This window comes from Embiotoca jacksoni, unplaced genomic scaffold (assembly GCF_022577435.1).
Source record: "Embiotoca jacksoni isolate LCO1_2020_lvr unplaced genomic scaffold, fEmbJac1.0.p SCAF_4, whole genome shotgun sequence".
NCBI lineage: Eukaryota > Metazoa > Chordata > Actinopteri > Embiotocidae > Embiotoca > Embiotoca jacksoni.
Genome location: NW_027185392.1, coordinates 10399348 through 10423217, shown reverse-complemented (window position 1 = coordinate 10423217; position 23870 = coordinate 10399348). Strand labels below are relative to the sequence as shown.

Sequence of the window (23870 nt, the reverse complement as noted above, 5' to 3'; positions counted from 1 at the left end):
TCAGATATACAAATACAGAACAGAAATGACCGAGGTGAGCTTAAACCCCTTTGTCAGAATACACATCCAGTTAAAAGGCTGAGGTTAAAAGGAGTTTTTCACAGTTAAAGCAACAGGGCAAAGCTGACATGAACAATGATGAAACAGGGCCGCAATGCTGTCATGAGCAAGCAAAGCCCGTTAGACAAGCGGCATCAGGTACAGCACTGTAGGCACCGCAGAGCAAGGCAATGCAAAGCCTGGTAGGCAAAGCAGCAGCGTTCTTAAGAGCGAGCAGGGTTAGCTGTAACCACTTTCTGGCAGGGTTCCGCGCTGACCCAACAATTTCTACAACCACTAGAAGTAAATATTGGTCATTTTAACCCCAATCTTATATTAAAATGTGTTTTAGCTACATTTCTGGTCCACAACACAAATGCATTAGTTTTACAATAATGACTCCAATAATATTGTGCGATGCCTACATTTGAGACGGGGTCAAAAAGGAAAAGTAGAAAGAGCGACAAAGTCTGCATAGGTAGGAGGTCGTGAGTTGTTGGATAAATTAAATGCAGGGTTTTCACCTCGGAGAGTAGTGTTTAAGCCTGAGAGAAATGCGGATGTATGTTAAGTAACATATGTAACTCAACTTACATAATATTTGCCTTAAGTGACATACTTATTTTTACCCATACCATGATCTGACCACTGGGTTTTGGTGCCGAAACCTAAGGCACCTTGTTCATATGTCTGGGATGCTAGCAGGCTTTGTTGGACAGTCATGAGATGTGGACACAAGACAACAGAAAAAAAAATAGTTCAAGAAAAATGTAGGCATCTCACAATTTGTGAGCCAGTGTTGTGAAGCTAATATATTTTGTGCTGTGGACCAACATAGCTATCACACATTTTGAGGTGAGACTTGGCTGCCTTAAACAATCAACCATTGTTGACACTGTCTGTTGAGGTCGGGCTCATCGCTCACATATTAAGCAAACACATTTACACCACAGAATAAACAGGACCTAATCAGGCAGGACACCGTTTGCCTGGTTTTACTGGAAATGAACCATCAAAACGTTTACTGATTGTTACGAGAAGGCAAAAAGCACTTCACAGTCCAGCACTATTACAGAGGCTTTATCCCCTCTGTAATCATTTGGAAAATTCACATTTTGAATTCATAATGGCCACTTTGGAAATCAGCTATTTGTTTATCTGTTGCTCTTTCATTTCTTGAAGCACTGGACCTATTTAGCATTGCCCTCCACCACTAACGTTGTTGGACTCACAATGGGTGATTGAAAAATTGTCAAATTCAGTCGTGCAGAACCAGATATAATGTTCCTTTATTCCATATATTCTTTTTCTTTGTTAAACCCGTGGTCTACTTTATCCACAATTCTACCTGACAGCCAACAGTTTGGCCGACAATGTAGCCTTGAGTACTTGCGTCAAGTAGACGATAGAAGCAGACTGCACAGGTCTTGTAAACTTATGGCTTTCCAACTCCACACCTTAAGATTTTTTCTGCAGTTTTAAAGTTTTAGTCTTTTGACCCAACCGAGGCTAACTGAAGTGACATCAGTTCATCAAACTTCATACAACTCCCCCTGGAGCCACAAAAGACTTTTGTCTTACATATGCAGGAGTACTTGCGAAGACCTGTAAATAGACATGATGTATAAATCAGTGCAGTGCCCCATTAAGCCCACCAGTTTACGCACAAGCCAGCGTCACTCATTCATGCAGTCATTGGGTCTGAAGCACACTGTAAGCACAATCCTGATTCATTGCCACTATAGACAGAGCAGAGTGGTCTCACTTGTTAACAGGGGTCATAAAGGGACCAGTAAACAGGGTAGGAAGACACTGTGTGTGAGTGTCTCTGACAGACACAGAGAGAAAGAGTGAGCCTGGCTCTGTGCATGGGAAGGGATTGGCAGCTTTTTTGAGTTAAAAAGCAGTGAGTGTGTGCGTATGTGAGACCTGATCCCGAGGCCCGGGCCAACGGTGCTGTAGAGGATCAGGGCTGATGACCTCAGCACCTCTCTGTGGCAGCAAGTTACCCAGAGTGCAGCGAGTGTTTGCAGCCAAAGCAAATATGTGGATTGGAGGAAACAACAGAGAGAGCAAAAATAAAAAAGACAGAAAGGGATTTTAGGTTAAGAAAAAAATTCCATCCTCCTGCACTGTGCTCTGAGCTGGGTTTTTTTTGTTTTTTTTACAGATTAATGAGATTAAAAGTAAAATCTTTATATGTTGGTTTCCTTCTTGTACGCCCAGGTAGAAGAAACACATAACGAGTACTGAAGCTGGTGCAGCATGTGTTGTTACACTGTACTACAATTACCCAAGTCTGTTCACACTTAAAAATGAAAGCCTTGGCACAGTTTGCTTCAACTCCTCCACATCTTCTTGTAGCTGATAGGGCTGTAACAGCATCAACAACAACAATAAAAAACAGATACTCTCTCGTGTGTGTGTGTGTGTGTGTGTGTGTGTGTGTGTGTGTGTGTGTGTGAGAGAGAGAGAGAGAGAGAGAGAGAGAGGGAGAGAGAGAGAGAGAGAGAGAGAGAGAGAAATAAAAGAGAAGGAGGCTTTTGTAAATGCAGCAGCTCAGCGTTTGATTCAAGGTGAAAGTCCTGGCAAAAACTTCTCTGGCAACAGTCGCGCTGCTCGCCGACAGGACCACCTAGCACGAGCGTGAGCACACTGTGCTCGAAGCAGAGGTCCTTAACACTCACAGCTATAGATGATTAATGGCTGGATGAAGTTACACCTCCTTACAGTGGCCCGTGGTGAAGATCAGAGCGCCCCCCGCTGTTTCTGTAGCACAATGCTGTCGTCATCTGAGTGAACTGCAACCAGCTGGAACCTGCCTCTGAAGAATAAAGTGTCTCTGTTGGTTAATGACATTGTAAACTCTTAGACTGTAGATGTAGATACAGTTTTGAGCCAGTGCAACTCTTTAATTATAATAGATAGAAAGAACTGAACATGCATGGGTCAAAACAGTTTTCTGCATCTCTTAGCACTCCATCTTTCTCTTTCTTTCTCTCACACACAAACACAGTAAGAGAAAGCACCTGTGACAGATCAGCCTGAGTCAAACATGCTCACACGCTGCCAGAAAAAAATACCTTCCCTGAAACTCCTCTTGTGTGTGTGTGTGTGTGTGTGTGTGTGTGTGTGTGTGTGTGTGTGTGTGTGTGTGTGTGTGTGTGTTTGTGTGTGTGTGTGTGTGTATTGTTGTAGTGAAGCTGAAGATGATTTATCCCCACTGTTTTTGTCTTTCCCATATAAGTCATGGTGCAGGCTGTCTGTGTGTGCGCGGCAGCCAGCAGGTCACCAGAGGTTTGTAGCCCCCCCGGTTGTCATGGATGCCTTCAAGTCGCAGTTGTGTTCGTGTGTGTTTCAATGTGCGTGTGTGTGTGTGTGTGTGTGTGTGTGTGTGTGTGTGTGTGTGTGTGTGTGTGTGTGTGTGTGTGTGTGTGTGTGTGTGTGTGTGTGTATGTGTGTGTGGGCCTGTAATTGTGTGCATAACTGACAGTAATACATGTGGCTAAGAGACACACATCAGCTTTTTGTCTTTGCTCTCAAGGATGGCAGCCTGTTGGGCCAAACAAACGGGTAAATAAAGCTGCAGTCGCAGGCAGAAGGTTGACGCGGTTGCACAAAGAGATCTCAGTCAGCAGAGGTCAGTACAAAGTAGACAGATTTACAATAATCTGGGATACTGTGCAGGCAATGCGGTCTCTTTGGTTGATGGACATGATTTCTTAAGCAAAAGTTGCTTGTTGTTGGAAATCATATTGAGATCATGTTTCCAGTCTTATCTAACAGTAAAAAAGTCAAAAGTATCTGTGTCTTCAAGTCACTTCTAAATTGAACTTTTCAACAGAATCTGGATTTTAATTTTGTATCTGAAGTCCATCCTGGTGAAAACAAAATAATGTTCATACTCTTTCAAAATAGAGAAAAGCAGGATAACTGAAACAGTGGATGACATTCTCATTTTATTTACCATTTTTATGTTGTTGGTTTTTTTTGTGCATACTTGATGCCACCTCTATAGTCTCCAATCAACATGTCTCGAAATGTAAGACAATTTGGTTTTCTTCAGAGAAAATATCACCAAGCCTGACTTACTTGTATATGTATTTGTTTGGTTGTGTGAAGTGGAATGCAGACTTCTGGCAGGGTACTTTGGGGGAAAGTTTGCGGGGTCATCTCAATTTGCCAGGGGTGATACCAGGTTAATCCATCACTCATTAGCTCTCACAGATAAGACACAAAGTGGGGTGAGGGGCTTCCAGGCCACACTTTGTCTCTATCCCAGGCATTTTACACAGGAACACACAACGCTCTCCCTGTCTGTCTGTCAGAAGAAGACAAAAAAAAAAGAAACTGAGCACATCTTATAGGATAAAGCCATGCGCCTGCCTCCCTTACCCAACACATTTTCTCCCTTATTAACACTTTCCCCTTGCTGGCCCTGCTGCCTCTGGGACAATGCAGCCAATTAATTAAGGTTGGTGTCCGACCGAGGGCAGAGAGAAGCTTGGAAAGCACTGTGCTCAGCTGATTTAGCTCCTTCACAAGGCTCATTATATAGAAGGAGAGACTTCAGGGGTGACATTGAGTGAGAGAAAGAGGCATAGCGTGATAGTGAGAGAGAGAGAGGGCAAAAGAAAAAGAGAGGGGCAGAGAGGTAAAGACAGAGAGGCTCTTGAGTCAGCGTGTTACCGCTAAGTGCTGTTTAAATAACTTCCACTGCTGCTGGGTCTTAGGGGTTGCAGGATGAGAGCCGTCTCTATAGTGGTAATGTTGGATGTGTGTGTGTGTGTGTGTGTGTGTGTGTGTGTGTGTGTGTGTGTGTGTGTGTGTGTGTGTGTGTGTGTGTGTGTGTGTGTGTGTTGTGGGGGCTCCTGAGCAGCTGTGGGGACCCACCTCCCCCCAGCTGAATAAGTCATCAGGTTCCCGCCTGAGTCCCCTCGCTGCTTCTAATAACAAAGGGCCCATATCACTTGAGGATGACAAAGCAAACAAATGGGCCTAATTATGGGGGTCGATAAGGAAATTATAAGGAAATTGAGTCATTCATGGTAATATTTGTGTTATGAGATGATCGTTCATGGCAAAATTAATTTCCAAAAGGGGCCCCTCCGTATTTTTTTCTGAAGCTAAGACCTGGACCTGCAGACACATGGAGAAAAATACTTGGCCCCAGTCTTTCTCACTCTCTTGCTCTCTAACCTCTAGAGACTTGCAGATATTGAAATGATTATGTACCAGGTCTCTGTAGATATCCAGATGTCCAGCTGATGATAAAACAAGAACCTGGATAATGCATTTCACCTTCTTCTTTCCCACTTCACCCTCCCCTCCCTTGATTTGGTTGTATTTTTCTGCTAATATTTTTCTCCTGTACAGCCAGGACAAGTCGCTGGCTGGAGATGAAAGTTGAGGTGGAGCATGAGGGATAGCCAATGGGAGATAATTCTCCTGTCTCCCAGACAGAAAGTGTGGGGGGAAGAAAGAAGTAGATGGATAGAGAAGTGGAGCCTGGCCAGAAGCAGCCATGAGGGGCTCTCTTGCTCTGCCTCATCTTTCCCCTGTTGCCAGCGAGCTCTGGGAGCTCTGGGAGACCTTTCAGTAGCTAATGCAGACCTGATTCTGTCAGTAATTTGTGGCTTTTTTTCACAGCTTTTTAAGGCATCCTGAGTCCTGATAGTTGATAGGGTTAGGCATCAAAAGCACTTTGGTTTTTTTAAAATTTTTATTTCACTTTATTAATCCCCGAGGGGAAATTTCTTCGCTACAGCAGGGGGGCTCTGCTGCAACAGGCTGCCACTAGCGCGGTGCCAGGTAACCTGACCTGAGGTGCATATTTTTTTTGGATGATGGGAGGAAGCCGGAGAATCCGGAGAGAACCCACGCAAGCACAGGGAGAACATGCAAACTCCACACAGAAAGGCCCAGGACCTGATTCGAACCCAGAACCTTTTTGCTGTGAGGCGACAATGCTAACCACTGCACCACTGTGCCCCCCGATGTTCAGGGTAACAAAAGTAAATATTAATAAAGTAAGCAGGTTCTGTCTTGTGCTTTAGGTCACTTATCATCACTTATTAACACTCATTTCCCTAAGCATTAACCAAACGCTGTGTAACATAACATTAAAACTCCTGACCTTTAAGCAGATATTAGAAAAGACAACTGAAATTCAGTTTTCAGTGGAAATTTTGCTGATAATTCTATAACGATACGTTGAAAGTTGGCGGATACGTTAACTAGAAGACAGGTTTAATTTCAAGGGACAGGACTTACATCAAAGTGTTCAGTCTTATTTCACTTGTTCCCGTTGGTTTGTTTGCTTTGCAGTTTCACTAGTTGTAGTCGTATCAGAAATAAATCAGTGGAATGAAACATTTTGGTTCAAGACAATTTTCCAAACAAGTCTTACATTTGTGACTGATTAAATCATTTCAATTTTTTGAACCCTATTAAATTGCAAATGAAATGAAAAAAACATGAAGTCCTAAGGTTTTAAAGTTTCAAATATGACAGTTTAAATCTAATTATGATGCTCCTTTCTGCTGTTGTGTTGTGTCTGCAGAAGGGACTAAACAAAGGTCACTAAGGAGTTAGCTTGTGTGCATTAACTTCTTAACTGTTTTAAGTCTGGAAGCTAAAGTCAAAACAAGAGGAAATTATTATAAACTCCCATTTTTATTTCTAAGTCCTTTCAGAATAGTTGTGTGGTCAGACAGATGTTACGAGAGAATAAAGAACACTTCAGCGGTTCTTCTTTAAAAGCTGTGGCTTTTGTTCTGCCTCCTGTGGCAGCCACCGTTTCATTTTGCAGGAACATTTGAGCAGCACGGTTCCCACCTTCAGAAAGACAGACAGTATTGGATTTCTGTGAGGGGTTTCCACAGCAGTGGGCGGGAAATTAAATTAACTCACAAGTCCTAATAACAAACAAGGTCGGTGAAAAAATAAAGAGTGAGGCGATCGCAAACAAAGATAGAGAGGAAAAAAAGAAATAGACGAGTTCGATTTAAGGAAAGGAATAACAGTGGCTAGTGTTTAGGTTGCTGCCACGGCCAGTGACCTCATCGGAAATGACACCTCTCCTGCCAGCACAGAGGACTTCATATTTTACAGTGTCTATTACAGTACAATGGTGAGGCACTAAATGTGTTGATCGGAGGGCATTTGAATGGGAGCATAAAAATGTGATAAATCTTGACGTGATCAAGTTGATCTTTCTTGAAAAAGCCTCTGTTGGGTTTTTCATGGCGTCTTAAATCAGCTGCAAGACGTTAAGACAAAAAAAAAAAAAATGCACTAAGAGGTCAAAGTATTGTCTGAAGCCATTTTCATTAGATTAAGTTTAAGTGGCCTATTTGATAATTATAGCCAATTTTCCTGGCCCACCGAGCAGCCCAATCATCTTGTAGCTGCGAGTCAATCCCCTGCCAGAGCAAATATAAAAGAATATCTACAGAATCAGTAACACATTGGGGGCAATATTATTCTTGACATAAATTACATGACCACTTACGTTTCACTGGGAAGCACACATTAGCTTGTGGGTTTACAATACTCTTTACGGAATCTGTAAGGGCAAAAAAGTATTTTTCTTCAAAACCTTTATTCCACCAGTTTGTCAACCTTTTTTGAATTTCTGCTCCTCCAGCTGAGAGTTAACTGTACTGTATGCACTAAATACACAGCAGGCACATATACTAACTGTTTTTCTTTTTCAATGTTTGTCAGGCTGGTATCAATTTTTAATATCTCATCTTGAACCTAAGAGTTTAGAGGATTGTAGCTCTACATCAGTTTCTGCAGCCAAAAATCCTATTTGAACTTCCAGCCCAGCCTTGTCTGAATAAATCAATTTAAATTATAGGACATGAGACAAATAATGAAGTGATCACCCTCTTTCCTTTAATCTTCTGGGTGAGAGGTAGCATCAATAAATCCTCACATTATTTCCCTCCCTGTTAGATGGGCATCGCAGCTGTTCCTCTCTTCTAACCTGCCGTTTGAGTTTCTTTCCGCAACGATAAAACTTTCTTTGTTCTTTTGATATTTGAAGTTTCAATCTGCACTTACTATTATCTTCAGAATTGCACCCATCATCTATCGTCACATTATTAGCGGAGCAAAATTGTGTTTTCATGGCCAAATGCTAAGTTTACTCTGTGTATGTCATGCGTTTTGCTTGCTCTGGCAAAGACCAGCCCTCTGCTCACTAATTGCCTTCTACCGATGACTAAATTACAATGAGGTTTGGGTTTCTGGATCAGAGGAGGCTCTTTTCCTCCATCTCCCCTTCCCAAATGTATCCTTCCTGCCTGAGTCACAAGTGTCACATTTGGTTACGGACGATGTGAAATGCTGTGATTTTTGATAGAAAACAGTATTCACTTGAAAAAAATGTTGAAGGGCTACCGTTCCAACATTGCAATTAGAGCAGTGGATGTATGTAAATGTGTGTATACAAGCTTGCGTGCTTGATTGTGTGCACAACGGCCTGTTTGGTACTGAAAAGTAGGCACAATGCCTCGGCAGAGACCGTAAATTCCGGATTCCGGAGCCATTATAGTAAAAATATCATCGCTCCATCAGTGTCAGAAACAATTGACGTCGACCAAACCAGCTGCCCCACCGCCGTAATGTGCAGAGCCCCGTCTGCTGTTGCAGCGCTCCTGTTTTTAATGAACCCGACCAAAGCTCAAGTGGACGTACTGCAGTAAAAAATTATCTAAGTAATAATATCAAGAACATGACAACAAAGTGATAATGTGAATTCCTTTATAAAGAACCAAAGCAAAGCCACTGAAACGCTTGCGTGTAATGTGCTGCAGTTTCAGAATACTGTTTTCTGAAAAATAACTGATATTATACTGCATATATTTGTCCTTTGATATTCAGCTTTTCTACTAGTTTTCATGGTTGGTATAAATACAATTCTTAGATTAAAAGGTTAATGAATTTCCTTCATAGAAAGCTTTATTAATACTGTAATGAGTAGAAAATACTAGCTTTTCTTATTTAAACAAGCATTCAAGATTTGGGGAATTCAGATCAGCAAAAGGATAAAAAAAAAAATATGATCATCCTTTTTTTTTTTTATAAATTTTTGTAATGTAAAGTGAATCAGTTGTGATGCTTTCAGTCCATTTAAAATGCTTGTACACTTTCAATGAATTCCACCACATTATATTTTAGGCCTTCCATTTTTCCTGGTTGCAATTAAACAATATGCACTACTGTTATCGGGTCATCAATCTGGCTGTATTATATATCAATAATTTAAGGGTCTGAAAGTGGACAGTGGACGTCGCACTTTTAAAGATCCAATCATTGTTCAGGAGAATGTGGAATGACTTTGAGTGTTTAATTTGCATTCATAGCAAGATATTCTTGATAGTCTTGGATTGTAACTCATGATAACTAAGTTTCAAATACATAACTGACTTCCTTTCAGAGCCAAAATACAGCATGTGCCATAAAAGTGATGCATATGCAGGCACATACTCATGCCACGTTGGGATCCTTTTGATCCTCTCCTTCTCTTTGAAATTTGTAACACTATTTGGCCTCCTTGCTCTCCAGCGTTTACTGTAACTGTGCAGGCACTCACTTAGGTTTATAGTTTCATAAGAAAGTCATATTCATATTACATGCATGTTTAAAGTGTGTACTTTACCAGCAAGATTACTGTGCAGTTCATCTTGTCACTCACTGGCGTCCCCTGTCCATCACAGACTCACACTAAGCTGCCAGTTGTTACTCGTGGTTCTCCTGTTCATTGCTCTGTGTTCTTTATCCAGCTTTTCTGCCACATGCTTGCAAAATCTGTTTCTTTATGAGCCCATCTCTCCACATTCAGCTCCACTCTCGGCTGCTTCTTCCAAGAAAAACGCCTGATCTAAGGCAAAAGCAATGCTTGTTGCAGGTTTCACAGTTCATCTATGACCCACTGCAGTCCAAGCCCAGAATGTGGGTGAAGGTACAGACTGAGAGGTTAAAAAAAAAAATGAGAGCAGGCCGTTGAGGAATTCAGGTTAAAGTTTAAGAGTGTGCCGTTTTAAAGACCGATGCGAGCTGAGGACAATAAATGTGTCACAGAAGTGAAGGAGCTGGCTTTCAGTGGCTTCCTGCTCACTCCCTCCTCTGGATAGGAGGCTACACTTCCCTCATCATCCTACCTCCATGCTGCTGTCTGCATAAAGTCTACCTTTAAGGCCAGATGCAATAAATGAGTGGGATGTGTACCAGGATTATCTTGGATAAGACAGTTTCTCTGATTGGACTCTTTGACAAACCAACTTCACTGTCTATTTACATTCTGGCTTATTTCCTGTAGCTGAATAACCATGCACTTCTTATGACGTGCATGGTCTGGTGTTTTTGTGAAATTTCTAGCCTTTATTCACCTACAAAAAATGTTTTATCCACACATCTGTACACGTGCACAAAACTGGAACTGAAGGGGTTAAATGCTCTGTATTTCCCGTAGCAGTTTGTAAATTTAAATCATCTTCTGGTTTTCATTTGTATGTGAGTGGGTCAGTTTCTGCATTCAGCCAGCCAACTGCCTTTTGCAATAGCAACTGAAATACATCACTCAATGAGATACCTTAGAGAAATCCTGCAAAATAATACACAAATTAGTACATGTAAAGGCACCAGTGCATACTGACTAAAGCCACCATCCACCACAGTTCACTCTGGTACTCGCAGTAATCAGACAGCTGTCACCAGAAGTTTGGGACAAATTGTTGTTTTTTATTGTAAGCTGGTCTTGAGCCAAACCTGCCCTTGTGACAGTGCTAAGTGTTAGTAATTGATGGGTTGTAAAAGAGGTTAGGCAGCCAAATAGTGGGACTTAAATTTACTGAGGTTTAACAGGAGGGACAGACACAAAGGGATGAGAGGAGAAGTGTCTTTTTTTTAATGTTTGTTCAGTTAAGATTTATTTCCTTTACATTCCATCTCTCCCCTCCTCCACTCACCTTTAGAGCAACATGTATTTCCTCTCGTCTTGACTGACCAGCTGAATCCATTTCCTAATTTCTTTCGAGAAATTTGTCAAAGTACCACTCACTCATGACGTCTGCATCATGGAATGCCTGGTTCTCCCCAGAGAAAACAGGGAAGCAGGATGAGGAGCAGAGCCATGGCACATTTCAGAGGAGTAGAAACTCAGTAATGGGGAAACTGACAAAAGTATGTAGAGTGTGTGAGAAGGTTAAAGGTTTCACACCTCTTTTGCATGGCCATGGTGCTGTGGTTGATAATATATGTTTGTTTAAATTAAGCATTTACTGCCCGGGAGTCACAAGCATCCTGTAGTAGGGAGCTCTTTCAACTGATGAGAAAAAAATTACATTATTTTCCGGGCGGCTAAACTGTTCAATCAGTAACTGTTTTTCAGGGTTTCATTTATGAGGCTCCTCAATAGAGATCAACATTTCTCGGTTGTCTTGGAAATGCAGACTGAATTTCATTGTTTTCTTTCATTCAGAAACTCTTGCTCATGCTTAAATTAATCAAACAAAACACTCATTCTCAAGTTTTACATTACTCTGAATGACAGCTACTTAATAAAGTGCTCATATAAAATCTCCAGGGTAACTACTGAGTAAACCTTGTGGTGATATTTTTGTCAACCACTGTTTCCAAGATCAACATTGAGTCTAATTTCAACAAAAGATGAAAAAAAAAACTTTTATAAGTCATTTCTTTTATATTTTCAAACGTTTACAGAGCGAAATCCTAACGAGTATTTTTTTTTATTTTATGCCTAATCCCCTCGGGGATTAATAAAGTAACTACCTAACCTAACCTAACCTAATCCAATACTCATGTGCTCATCCTCAAGGCTCAGTAAGTCCAACATGGGAACGATTTCCAAAGAAAGGTAGTGAACGCCTTCTCCCACGGGGCTCTTCTTTACATGCTCCAGGTATAAAATGTGTTTCAAGAGGAAGAAAAAAAAAAAACAACCAAGGAAAGAAATGATGAAGATATCCTGTGTCTTTCCGTGTCTTTCTCAGAATCACGAAGGAAGAGACGCTCTCTGCCTTTTCCTGCCTAGAGGGCCAAATTAACTCATCGAATCTTCTAAACATCTAATCCTCAAACAATGTTTATTTTCTCAGCGCACAGTCGCCAATCAGTGTTGGCCCACTGCATTCTGTTATAATACGGTGGGTTTAAAATCTTCAGTTAACATTGTTGGAGCAGATTGAAGGCCTTAATTGCGCAGGCTGTGGGATTAGAATGAATCACGGCTATGGAGGAGCGTGAGTTTGCCTCGTGTGAGCTCTGTCTCGTTGTCTAGCTTTGACAGCACCAGCCCATCCCTTTCAGCCTCGGGGCCAGCGACGCACAAGACGACCTGCCAGGAGTTATGTGAACCCAAAACACTATGGATCTGCTGGTCCCATAGAAACCAAACTCTCAAAGTAAACAGACTGGAGGTGATGTTTGACATGAGCAGGGAGAGACCTTGTTTTGGGAAGATTTTGGAAATCTGTCTTGCCTGTTTCCGATGCATGTCTTCCATGGTAGCCCAAGCGGAGTGTGTGAATGTGTGATGCAGAGAGCAGAGGAGACAGGGTTAGGCAATGGCTGGATGTAAAACGATAGATAAAGACTGTGGAGAAAGGTTATTGTAGTTGGCTTTGACAGCCAGGTGGCAGGGAGCTGCGCTGCGCTTGCAAACCATTGCACAACTGATTTACAGCAAATACTTGGAGGGAAAAGAAAAGTCTCAGAGTTCACACTGTGATTATTAGATCAGACACTAATGGCAGAAAGACATGTCGGGCACTTGTTACTTACTTTGAAAAGGAAACATTTCTCTATCAGTCAGACAATGCATTTATACACCATTCCCACTCCAGCCCTTCAATAAAAACTGCTCTCTTAATTGAACACAGAGATTTATGGTCATACAGGACATGTAAATCCACTTAGTTCCAACCATCATCACGCTCGGGGAAAATCTTTTGCCATCGTGCCACTGCATCCGTTCACACATGAGGCTCCTGAATATCGAGGTGCTATACGGCTCTGCCAATACTGTCAGCTCAGGTTCCTTAAAGACATATGTGTACAAGAAACGTACAGGATGCATTCAGTGTGAAAACTATCTGGCAAACAGCTTACTATCCGATTGCATTGTCTTATCACACAGCGGATCGTTGTTTGGATTCAACCAAAGTCTGCGTAGATGCTGTTCTGAGCATCGTATCGCTCCTAAAGCTGTCAGTCCCTCACGCTATTAAGACAGCTGCTCTTAGTAGGTATTGTTCAGCGGGGAGCTATGGGGACCTGACAGGCCTAAGAATCTTTATTCACCCTAAAGGGCCTTTCACCGCTATAGTGATGAATAGGACCTGCCAATGTCATCCTCCACCCATGGCATTTTTATGGCATAGCTGACATATACACAACGCACTCTCGTCACCCCCTCTGTGGCTCTCGCCAGGCTCCCTTTATTTCAGCACTGTATGTCAGCTGGTGTTTTCCCATAGACATGAATTGATGGAGGTCTTTTCCAGGCAGCGCCGCTTTATCTTGGAATCACTCACGTAAACACTCACACGGAGACACGCAGTTTAACAGCGATGGACGCGCAAATAAAGACAGACTGGAGGAGAGGCCCTCTCTCATGCAAGTGCACGCGCACACTCACCTTTTCACACACACATTTCTCCATACACACCACTCAGACAAAAGACTCTTGATTACTCAGCAAATGGATGCACCGCTGATCACAGGGCAGCCCTTTTACAAACTGGTCTATTATGCAGTCTCAGCGTGGGGTGGAAGTGTTGCAGGGGCTCAAGGCGGTGTGGCTTTAGAGGGGTGAAGGACTGTGTGTGTGTGTGTGTGTGTGTGTGTGTGTGTGTGTGTGTGTGTGTGTGTGTGTGTGTGTGTGTAAAAGTGTGAAAATGTGTACACACGCATCAAGGCTGAGAAGTGCTCCCATGCTGCGCTGCCTAACGAGAGGGCAGGTCAGCCATTAAATGGGCACTAATGCGGGGAAATTGGAGGCCATTAGGCCCTTTCTTTGTTGTTGTGGCTCTGTGTGGCTAGTTGGACTCTTGAAAAAGGAAAGGCCTTATTAGCCCCCACATGCAGACTGGAGAGTGAATATATGGGCCATTAAGCTCGGCACAGAGCAGGCTGGCCTCCTGCTGGAGGCTGCTGAAGATAGTAAGGCAGAGTATAGAGATACAGAGTATTTTTTAAATAAATTTGATGTGTCAAAGGCTTTTAATCACACCTGCCTTTTTTTTTTTTTTTTTTTTTTATCAGCATTTGGATTTGTAAGGCCAAACAGAGAGAGAAATGTATGCTTTTATAAATGTATTTGATTTAGTTTTAAGCTTACCAGACTTGACTACCCTGCGTCGGTATTTTCGTTTTTTTTTTTTTTTTAAAGAAGCCCTCAGTTGCAGAAAATGTACTTACAGCACAATAACTGTGAGATTTATTTATAATGTTGTGACTGATAAACTTTTCAATCAGGATGTGAATGATCTGCCACCCTCTGTATAAAAGGAAAAATTCAAAGCAGAGATAATAAATATTAGATTAAGTAAAGTACACAAATATTAAAACATACAGAGCAACATATTCTATACAAATTATTTAAATATCACCAAATGTTGTTCAAGTTATTCACATATTTAAAATCCATTTAAGTAGCCGATTAAATTTAATTAAATAGTTGTGGCTTTTCTTATTTTTTGTCATTTATTGATTATACAGCATTTATGTGAGTGTTCTCATGCTGTGAGAAGAGACTTGGATAAGTAGCTGTGCAGATACAAACCTGTGCCCACCTCTGCTGGTATTTATTTCAGTCTACTATAAATCCACAGCTTAACATTAACCTTCTCGCCACTGCTAATGGCTTCATGAGGGATCCCTGCTTGCACTGAAGCGAGCCAGTTCTCACAGCTCTTTAGTTGCATCAGTCAGATAATCAAACTACATTTTATCACCCACTGACAGAACATGCACTTCAGGCTCTGCCCGGCTTGCACTGGGAATTGCATAATTTGCCCAAATCTTGGGAAACATGTGAGTGTTAAATTATGAAATAAAGAAAGGAGAAATAAATAAGCAGCTTGACTGACTTAAAAAAAAAAAAAAAAAAAAAAAGGGTTTTACAAGTGAGTACAGGCTGCTTGACAGCACATGGAATCTGTCCACTGGAAATCCGTCCTTGCCGCATATTTAATCTGCCTTTGATTATCCTGTAGGACTGATGAATATTCTGTATGACTTGATCTCAATTAGTCGAGTCTGCTCGAGTCAGGCCTGCAAACAGCAGCAGACTGATCTCTTTCCCTCCCTCTGTCCACCTCATCTTTTCTTTTCCCAGCCACTTCCCACTCTTTCTTTCTCTCCTTATCTCAATATATTTTTCCTATTTTCACTCTCTTTCACCCTCGGCACAGAGGGAGGCAAACTGCTTATTAAAAATACTGAGACGTGGCCTTCTTTGGGGGCGGCAGAGATCCAGAGTTTAGTTGGGGTCATTAGAGACACAGTGAAGAGGGCCAGAGGGCTCACAGGGGGCTAAAGTGCTGCGGCTAATTGGCTGCAATAAAGGAATTAAATTAGCCTGATATAATCTCTGCAGTGGGCGCCTCACTCTCCCATCCATTCCCTCTTCCCACTCGCCTGCAACCTCGCTCCATCACCCCATGAAAAAAACACCCCATGGTGTTCCCAGGCTGCTTCTCACTATACATGTACATCAAACATCCAACTCCCCCCACACACTTCACACATCCTTTACGTTACCAGTGTTACCTCTTTCACACACCATATTTTCCGAATTTTCTCAAAGCATTATTCTTTGCTATATGTGTGATATTTGCTGCTCTTTATTGCAGCAAAAACGTGTGGATGAAAATGCACGAGGTGAGGCTAAAAAAAGTCTTGTTTCGAGTTGTTTTTTTTGTTGGCAAAGTGAAGTTTGGTTTCCTTTTCATCTGATTTTTAGCCACTGACAGATAATTACAAAAATGTTGGAAGTTTTACTAGTTTGTTCTCTGAAGTTGAAGTTGTTGAGTCCTCTTTTTTTCTTTTCTTCACACTATTAACATAGTTAATAGTTCTGAGAACTTGTAAAAACATTTAGTAGCATTTCAGAATAATGTTGAAATTGACTTTGTCTGCAAGAAGATAATTTACAGTCTGATACCAATATGTGTCAAAACATTTGTTTATTTTTCATCCAGGAGTTTAACATATTTTGGCAATATTTAACAAAATAAATAGCATTTATATAATTAAATCTAAAGAGAACTTCAAACAGAAAACACTGACAGACGTCTGTCATCTCCATCCCTTACATAGTCTTATTTAGTTGTGTTTTTATTTAATTGCAGTGTCTGGATCAACAAACACAAGATAAAAAGGAGCATTGTTCTGATTTATAAACAACTCAATAAACACTTGACACAGAGCCTGAAAACAGGATGCAATTAAATTAATTGTTGCCATGAAGTTGATTTCCAGTTTCTCTCTGTTTACAGTCAGCATAGTTGTATAAATATCTGAAGCACCATCTATTTGAAATGACTGTTAACATTCTACTGCAAAACTCAGTCAAATGACTACAAACAAAAGACCTGTACAGGTACAAAGACATCCTTCAGTCGGACTTTGCTAGGAGATGTGGAGTTCTTTGACACTTTTACTTTTGATATTTTAAATACAATTGACTGGCAGGCTCACGCCGATATTATTCCTTTTACTGAAAAAAAAAAAAAGGCTCTGAATACATTCTGTACCACCAACTACCTGATGCACAGAGGAAGAAACATGAAGGTCTCAGGCAAGTACAAATTAAAAAAAAAAAAGTTACCTTAGAAATAGAAATGTCTATAGATTTCTATTATTTAGTTAAAGTTTTTTCTCCAAGGCAGGAAGTAAAGTTTCTGTCTTAAATTATCCCTCAATGCAGTTTTATACATTATATAAAGACCTTTTAATTGCCCTGCTATTGAAAGGACCTATTCAAATACTCTTGCCTTACCTTGCAAATAACAAGAACGTAAAAGAGGATTTCTGATCTGATTCTGTGTTTAGCCATGAGAAGCAGCAAACACTTCCCCAGCATGCAGTGCTATAAGACACAAAGAGCAGGCAGCAGGGAGCCGATCACAGTGAATCCAAATACAGTTAGAGAGAGAGAGAGTGTGTGTGTGTGTGTGTGTGTGTGTGTGTGTGTGTGTGTGTGTGTGTGTGTGTGTGTGTGTGTGTGTGTGTGTGAGAGAGAGTGGGGAAACTCTGCCATCATATAATTTAATGCACCATACACTGCACGGGGAGTCGCAGGTTGTTCCAGGTACTTGGGGAACAGTTTATGAAAATATTTTCAAAAATAAATTGCGGTGAACCTCTTCAAACTTTATTTATTTTTCTCTTAAAACTTTTTCAATCCCAAAAATAGTAAAGAGAGAGAACACCCCAATATTTCTCCATTCTCTCTTAGGGTGGGGTAGAGAACTAAATGGTGACTACTTTTAAGGCCACCCGCAGGATTAGAAGTAAACTGTTCATATGTGGACTCCCCTTGGTGTTTGTTTGAAAGTGGGACACAGAGTAGCAGTGCTGTGGCTGGTCCCCTGCTCGCAGGTGGCAATGTTAGATTTTGGTTTGCTGTCATGTTTGGGTGAGCGGTGGCAGTGATGGCAGCGGGGTGGCTGAAATCTGTGAGCTGTGGAAATATGACTCTCTTGTCATTGCGTCTGACCTCCACAGACATTGCAAAAGTCTGAATGTAAAATTCTATGTAATGATGATGTGATTGACTGAGGAAAAAGTTACGTGTCAAAGTGGGAGGTTGGATATCTAATGATATTGTTCAAAAGATACAACGAGCTTTCCCTTTTTAAACTTTTCTTGGTCTCTCGTTTTACTAATTTGTGTCTTTATATTTGGGCTTGTGACCGTCCAGCAGCTACGACCCATCCACCCAGTAGATTTGGAGTAAAAGTGGCATAGATCACTTGCTTGAGTGTCTCTTTACAACAAATCGTGGCTGTGACCACCATTGTGCAATTACCAGGCTTATCGTAAGTACGATGAGCTTAACCTCAACCTCCAACTCTGTTGCTTGAATTCTCCCTCTAATTAGCAGAGGGAAGGCTGCCTCTGTGCAGCTCCAAGACTTAGGTCAGTTGACGGAGGTTGGGAACCACTCAAAGAAACTAATTAGCCAACTTTCCAAAACACAGTCAGACACTGCGATGAGGCCCCGTGTTTCCGAGGATGTGCAAGAAATGGCAACACTCAACAAACAAATCGGGTTTCCTGTTAAGTTTTGCAGTTGGAGGATAAAACTTTGTAACAGCTGATACATTGAAATTCTGCTTTTTATCATTTAAAATAGTTGTTGTTCACTTTTACAGGAGGTGTTGAAAATTGTTTAAGCTTGGCTTTATCCAGCTAATTCAGTTACACTCGTTTTAAAGGTCTCAGTTCACACTTGTTTTTACTGCTCACCTGGGGGTGGTTACAGCCGGCCACCGACGCGCTACCCAGACTGAAGCAATTTACTTGATTGAAAAAAGGCCAAGAGAGTCCTGCAAGGAAAACGTCCTCTTTGTTAACACTTATTATTAAAAAAAAACCCAACTAAAAAATCTGATTATTTGACTGAAATTTTGTCAGATGTTGTGTATCTTACAAAACAATTACGCTATAATAACGGTGCTTTTTTGCATTCTCAGGTGTTGTTGAGATGTTAAATCATGATCCCACCACCTGCATTTGTCAGAAATGTTTGACACTACAGTCGAGTTTAATTTTGCTTTACGTCTCAGAGAAAAAGACTGCTGTTGTTGGCTACTTTAGTATAAATCTATGATGCTTTTTATGGTGACAAAGGTGGTGTGCTGCTGTTTCAATGAGCGGGTGTAGTTGTATAGATTTGAAGGTGTTTTGACTCACTGATTTTCTGTTGATTATTTGAGAAACAGAGAATTGCGCAATGAGAAATGAATAGAAAACACTGCGATGTCTGAGTGACAGGTAGGTATTTTACCATGCTGCAGGATCGCATATCGGCTTACACATCTGCAGTTATTTTTCAATTCAATTTTTAAATCTGTAAAAAGCTGTGATGATGTTATATTTAAAACAATCATGAAACGCTTTAATTTGAGCCAATTGTAATGTTGTGTCCTGAGCTGATGGGTATTGAACAAGCTTTGTGTATGTACAAGCTCACATCATGCTCAGTCTCAGTTTAGATAAAGTGCTTCCCACTTGTCCCCATTATCTCAGATAATATCTCAGGAAGCATAATATCTTGAAACACAATGCGGCCTTCAGTCCCACACCTTCACAGCCAGCTTGTATAGTCTCTCCATAACCAACATGCCCTCCAGTACAATGGCATTATTCTCACTGGGCTTGTGTTTAGGGAGGGTGTGAAACAATCTTTGTAGTGTAACAGAGAGGTTTTTGCAGGTCTAAGGCCGAGCACTGATCCTCCAGCAGCTTTACTCCTCTCTACGGTGATCCCTGTTGCCTGCAGGCATGCTCAGAGATAGCTTTCACCAGCTGTGGCCGAGAGCTGGAGCGACTGAAAAGACTGAACCTGCCTCATGGCATTCACTGGCTGGACTGACAGTCAGCATTGAGGCTTTCAGCACAGTGACACAGATCGTCTAAGAGCCGTCTAAACAGGGAATAATGAATCCACTGTGTTATCGTATAATTTCTGTGGTTAAAATAAGTGGCAATTTATTCACAAAATATGAATGAAACAAAGTTTTAAGCACATTTATCCCTCAACCTCCTTTATACTTTAAATGTTCTATGCATAGACGCACAGTATCGGGTTGTGACCATCAGTGGGCTTGAGGGGTTTTCCACTGGAGCCAGGAAGCAAAGAATCTGCTCTGCTGTCTGAAAGGTAAACAATATGAGTCCTGAACAGGTGTAAATCTAGCTTAAGACAACAATAAAACATCAGATCTGTGACACAAATATAGGTCTAAATCCAGTCAAGTGAGACAGCAGGAAAGGTGACTGTTTTAACCAAAAATTTACTCGCGGCAGAACACATTATATTTTCCAATTAAATCCTGTAAAAACAATCTCTGTTTTTAGGTTTATTTTTGGGTAAACCAGAATTATTGCATACCAAGTTTTACAACCAACAGTCTCAAGCAGGGAGGGACAACAAGCAGAGAGGCATCCCTAATTAATGGAGGAAAGACAGAAACTGGGAAAGCCAATTCGTGACAGATAAGACACAGAGCTGATGTGTGTGTGTGTGTGTGTGTATGAGATATTGTAATTAGGTCCTTGGAGTGGAGAGAAGGAGTCTCAGAGGTCCTAAACAGTCACACACACTTTCAGAAAAAAACCACTAAATACACAAACACACTCACTTTTACATGCACACACGCACGCACGTACGCACACACACACACGCACACATTGTAGAGAAGCTAGTTTCAGGGATGCAAAGGGGAAGTAAGCACAGCCTTCCTCTGTTACGAGCAGATGATAAAAAGTGCTGTTAGAAGAGGTGGTGCTGAAACACATGGATAGATGAACCAACCAGGGGACACCAGTTGGACCCAGATAACCCCCATTTCCAAACATACACACTCATACCGAACCGTGTATAACCACACACACATTGGAGCCACGAACTGTATCAGAAGTGCTGCAGTGAATAATGCATGAAGATGTCTGTGGTGCTGGTGGAGGACCTGCGGTCTCGGACGGCCGGCCTTAATGAAGTTGGGCATGTCTGCCTCACTCTGCTGCCAGAAAGTCATGAATAAACATCAGCTGGCTAATTAAACTCAGCACTGGCAACTGTACTCATCAGTAAACAAGCGGCAGAGAGGGGTCTCGCACATGCTCACAGGGATTAACAGGGAATGGAGGGATGGTGAAGCCAGGCCTTTGCTTTCTGTTTAGTACAGTATGGACTCCGGAGATAATAGAAAAGTGTTTGCGTAAGAGACAGAAAAATACAACTGGAGAGAGGAAGAGAAAGAAAGAGTTAAGAAAAAGAAGAAGTGTTTGACCTCATTATTAGACAAGTTTAAACTCTCTCAATGGCTTTGAATCAAGAACGATTTCAGTTTTGTAAGCACTAACAAAATATCCTTGAAACTAAATTAATATAACTGAAAGAGTTTCATTGTCCATTGGTAGCAACAGCTGAAGTACCATTGTAAATGGTAATACCAGGATAACTAAATAAAACAAAGGGGAACCACAGCAAAAGTGGCTCTGCTTCATGCTAAGTCATTAATTAACTCTGACTAAAACTTTTAAAATGTTGTAAACATCACAATTAATAGCTGTAATATTTACCACAACAGCATCAACATATCTGCCTGTCATAATACATCAGTGCATACCTGGAGTGCAGTATTATTAAGGATATAAAGTCATAATTCATGCCAGTTAAATGCAGTAGGTGCAGAAAAATATTTGAAAACATGAATGCCTCCATATTCGAAAGTTCAACTGGTCTGAAGACCAACTCGATTCAGTCTTTGCTCCAACCTGTCACCTAACTTGTTAAAGTCAACAAAATCCTCCAGTATGTTTTAACTGTCAAATGCTAATTAATGTCTATACTAATACAGTCATTCACACTAATTTCACCTGTTTGCATCCTGTTGTGTTTTTCCTCTGCAGCCTGTAACTGTAACCTTCACGCGCGAAGGTGTCGTTTCAACATGGAGCTCTACAAACTGTCGGGGAGAAAGAGTGGAGGAGTCTGCCTCAACTGCCGCCACAATACAGCAGGCCGCCACTGCCACTACTGCAAGGAGGGCTACTACAGAGACCTGTCAAAGCCTATCTCACACAGGAAAGCCTGCAAAGGTACAGGGCTCTTTTTGTCTTTCCTTTTTGTTGTCCAACGGGGCTCATTTCTCTTGGATTTCCCAGAATTCAGTGTTTGGACAGACATATAAATACATAATACACGTGCAAACCACATTTACATATTCTTTTGCTATTAAAAGACCCTTTTATGTGACTACGGGAGTAAACAAACTTACACATTCCTGCTCTTCAAAATTGTATCAAAATGAATGTTGTGGAATATTTAAGACGTGCTACACATTGAATACTTACATACTCAATACCAGCCACTATATTTAGGTCTGATATGAAACTGGTTTAGATGAATTACAGGAAGTGGGGGGAAGCAAGCAGTCTCTACATTCCTGAGCCTGTCTCACCCTCATCTCCCTCTGTCAGCGGAGATGAGTTGGGGCTCTTTTGGGACTGTGGAGGTCGTGGTGGTATGGGGTGGGTCGGGTGTGGGTGTTCCCTCATCGACACTGAGTTATTTGGCTTAGTTTGAGGTGGGGTGAGGGGATGACAGGACAAGCAAAACAAACAGAGCCGAGGTGCGAAGTGATCTGCGTTGCAGGTCAAAGACGAACGAGAAGCACGGGAGATCGGGAGTGAAGAGAAAAGAAGGAAACAAAGCAGAAAGTGAGGATCAGAGGGGTGGCGAGAGAGTGAGAGATGGGAGGGAGGGATGATGGGTGAGAAGAGGAGGAAGACAGGAAGAGGAACACACCCCTATGCAGGTGTGCTCACAACTCACTGCTGGATGAATTGCCTGCCATCATCCCTCACCATTGCTAATAAGGGTCAAATAAAGAGGTTGAGGAGGAGGAGGAGGAGGAAGAGGTGAGGGTGACTGAAAAGAGAGAGAGTATGTTTTCTCACCTCTCCTATAGCTGCAGGGAAAGATAACAGAAGCCGGGTGCAAACAGACATGGACGTTCTCCATGGACACAACATGTTAAACTGATGTTGGTTTAAATTAAACAAAAAAGAAGCATTTTATTTAAATGATTCATAGAACTGATAAAATATATCTGTCATTAGTACCTCATTTTCACCTTTTCCCTGTGCAGGAAGTACATTTTTTTCTCTGTTCCATGCTTCATGCCGCTGTAACAAAAACATTTATCAAACGCCTGTAAAAAGACATCCCACATGTTTCATTTTGTGTCATTACATTCCTGACATCCAGCAGCCATATTAAGCAAGTTTTCTTCTTCTCTGCATGAACATGAATTAATAACAAAGCTCTCTACAGATGTATGCATTCATTCACCCCCCTCCACTCACTCATGAGCAATATCCCCAAACTGACTCTAACACCTTCCGTGGCTTTGGGCCCATTCTCCTGTCGGCCAGGAATGCAAACACACATTCATCACGACAGGACGTTGTGTATCATTAACCCCTATCGTCTGCTGTGTCTAGCAGGCAAGCTTATTGTGGAGGTTTACCCTTTTTTTGGGGTTGTTTTTACATCCCTTCTTATGTGTCCATGACTTGATTCTTTCAGCATCTCATAACTCACACTCAGTAACAGAAAAGTTGGAAGCCTTCTGGTCCTGCTGTGCATTTCGTCCTGCATCTAAGACAATGTTGCACTTGTAGAGAAAATATACAATTTACAAATATACAGCAAACAATATATTGAAAACCTCAGCAGCAGCATAAGTGCATAATAGTTTGTTCTTGTCCTCTTTTATATTCATGCCTGGTCAAAACAATGGATCATATTTAATGCCCTACAAATTAGAGATTATGATTAAACCGGCATATTTCAGATGATTAAAGACTGATTTTGTGACTTTTTTTTATTGATTGCACTGGGGAATTTCTGAAATGAGAGACCCTAAAAACAAGCAGTCAACAATTGGTTAGCCAAAACAGAACAAATCCATTCATGGTTTTGTTTTAGTTGCCCGTCTGAAGCACACAAACCAAATTAAAGCAATAAAATGAGTCATAACCTCAGCTCACCATACGAT

The 23870-nt window shown here is 41.4% G+C and overlaps 1 protein-coding gene across 1 annotated transcript in view; it reads left to right on the top strand.

The window, feature by feature from the left end:
- ntn1a (netrin 1a) overlaps positions 1–23870 on the top strand; it is a 61222-nt gene that overhangs the window by 11426 nt on the left and 25926 nt on the right. Inside the window, exon 3 of the mRNA XM_069167555.1 lies at positions 21718–21906. Within this exon, the coding sequence (XP_069023656.1) occupies positions 21718–21906 (189 nt within the window). The remainder of the gene's footprint in view (positions 1–21717; positions 21907–23870) is intronic.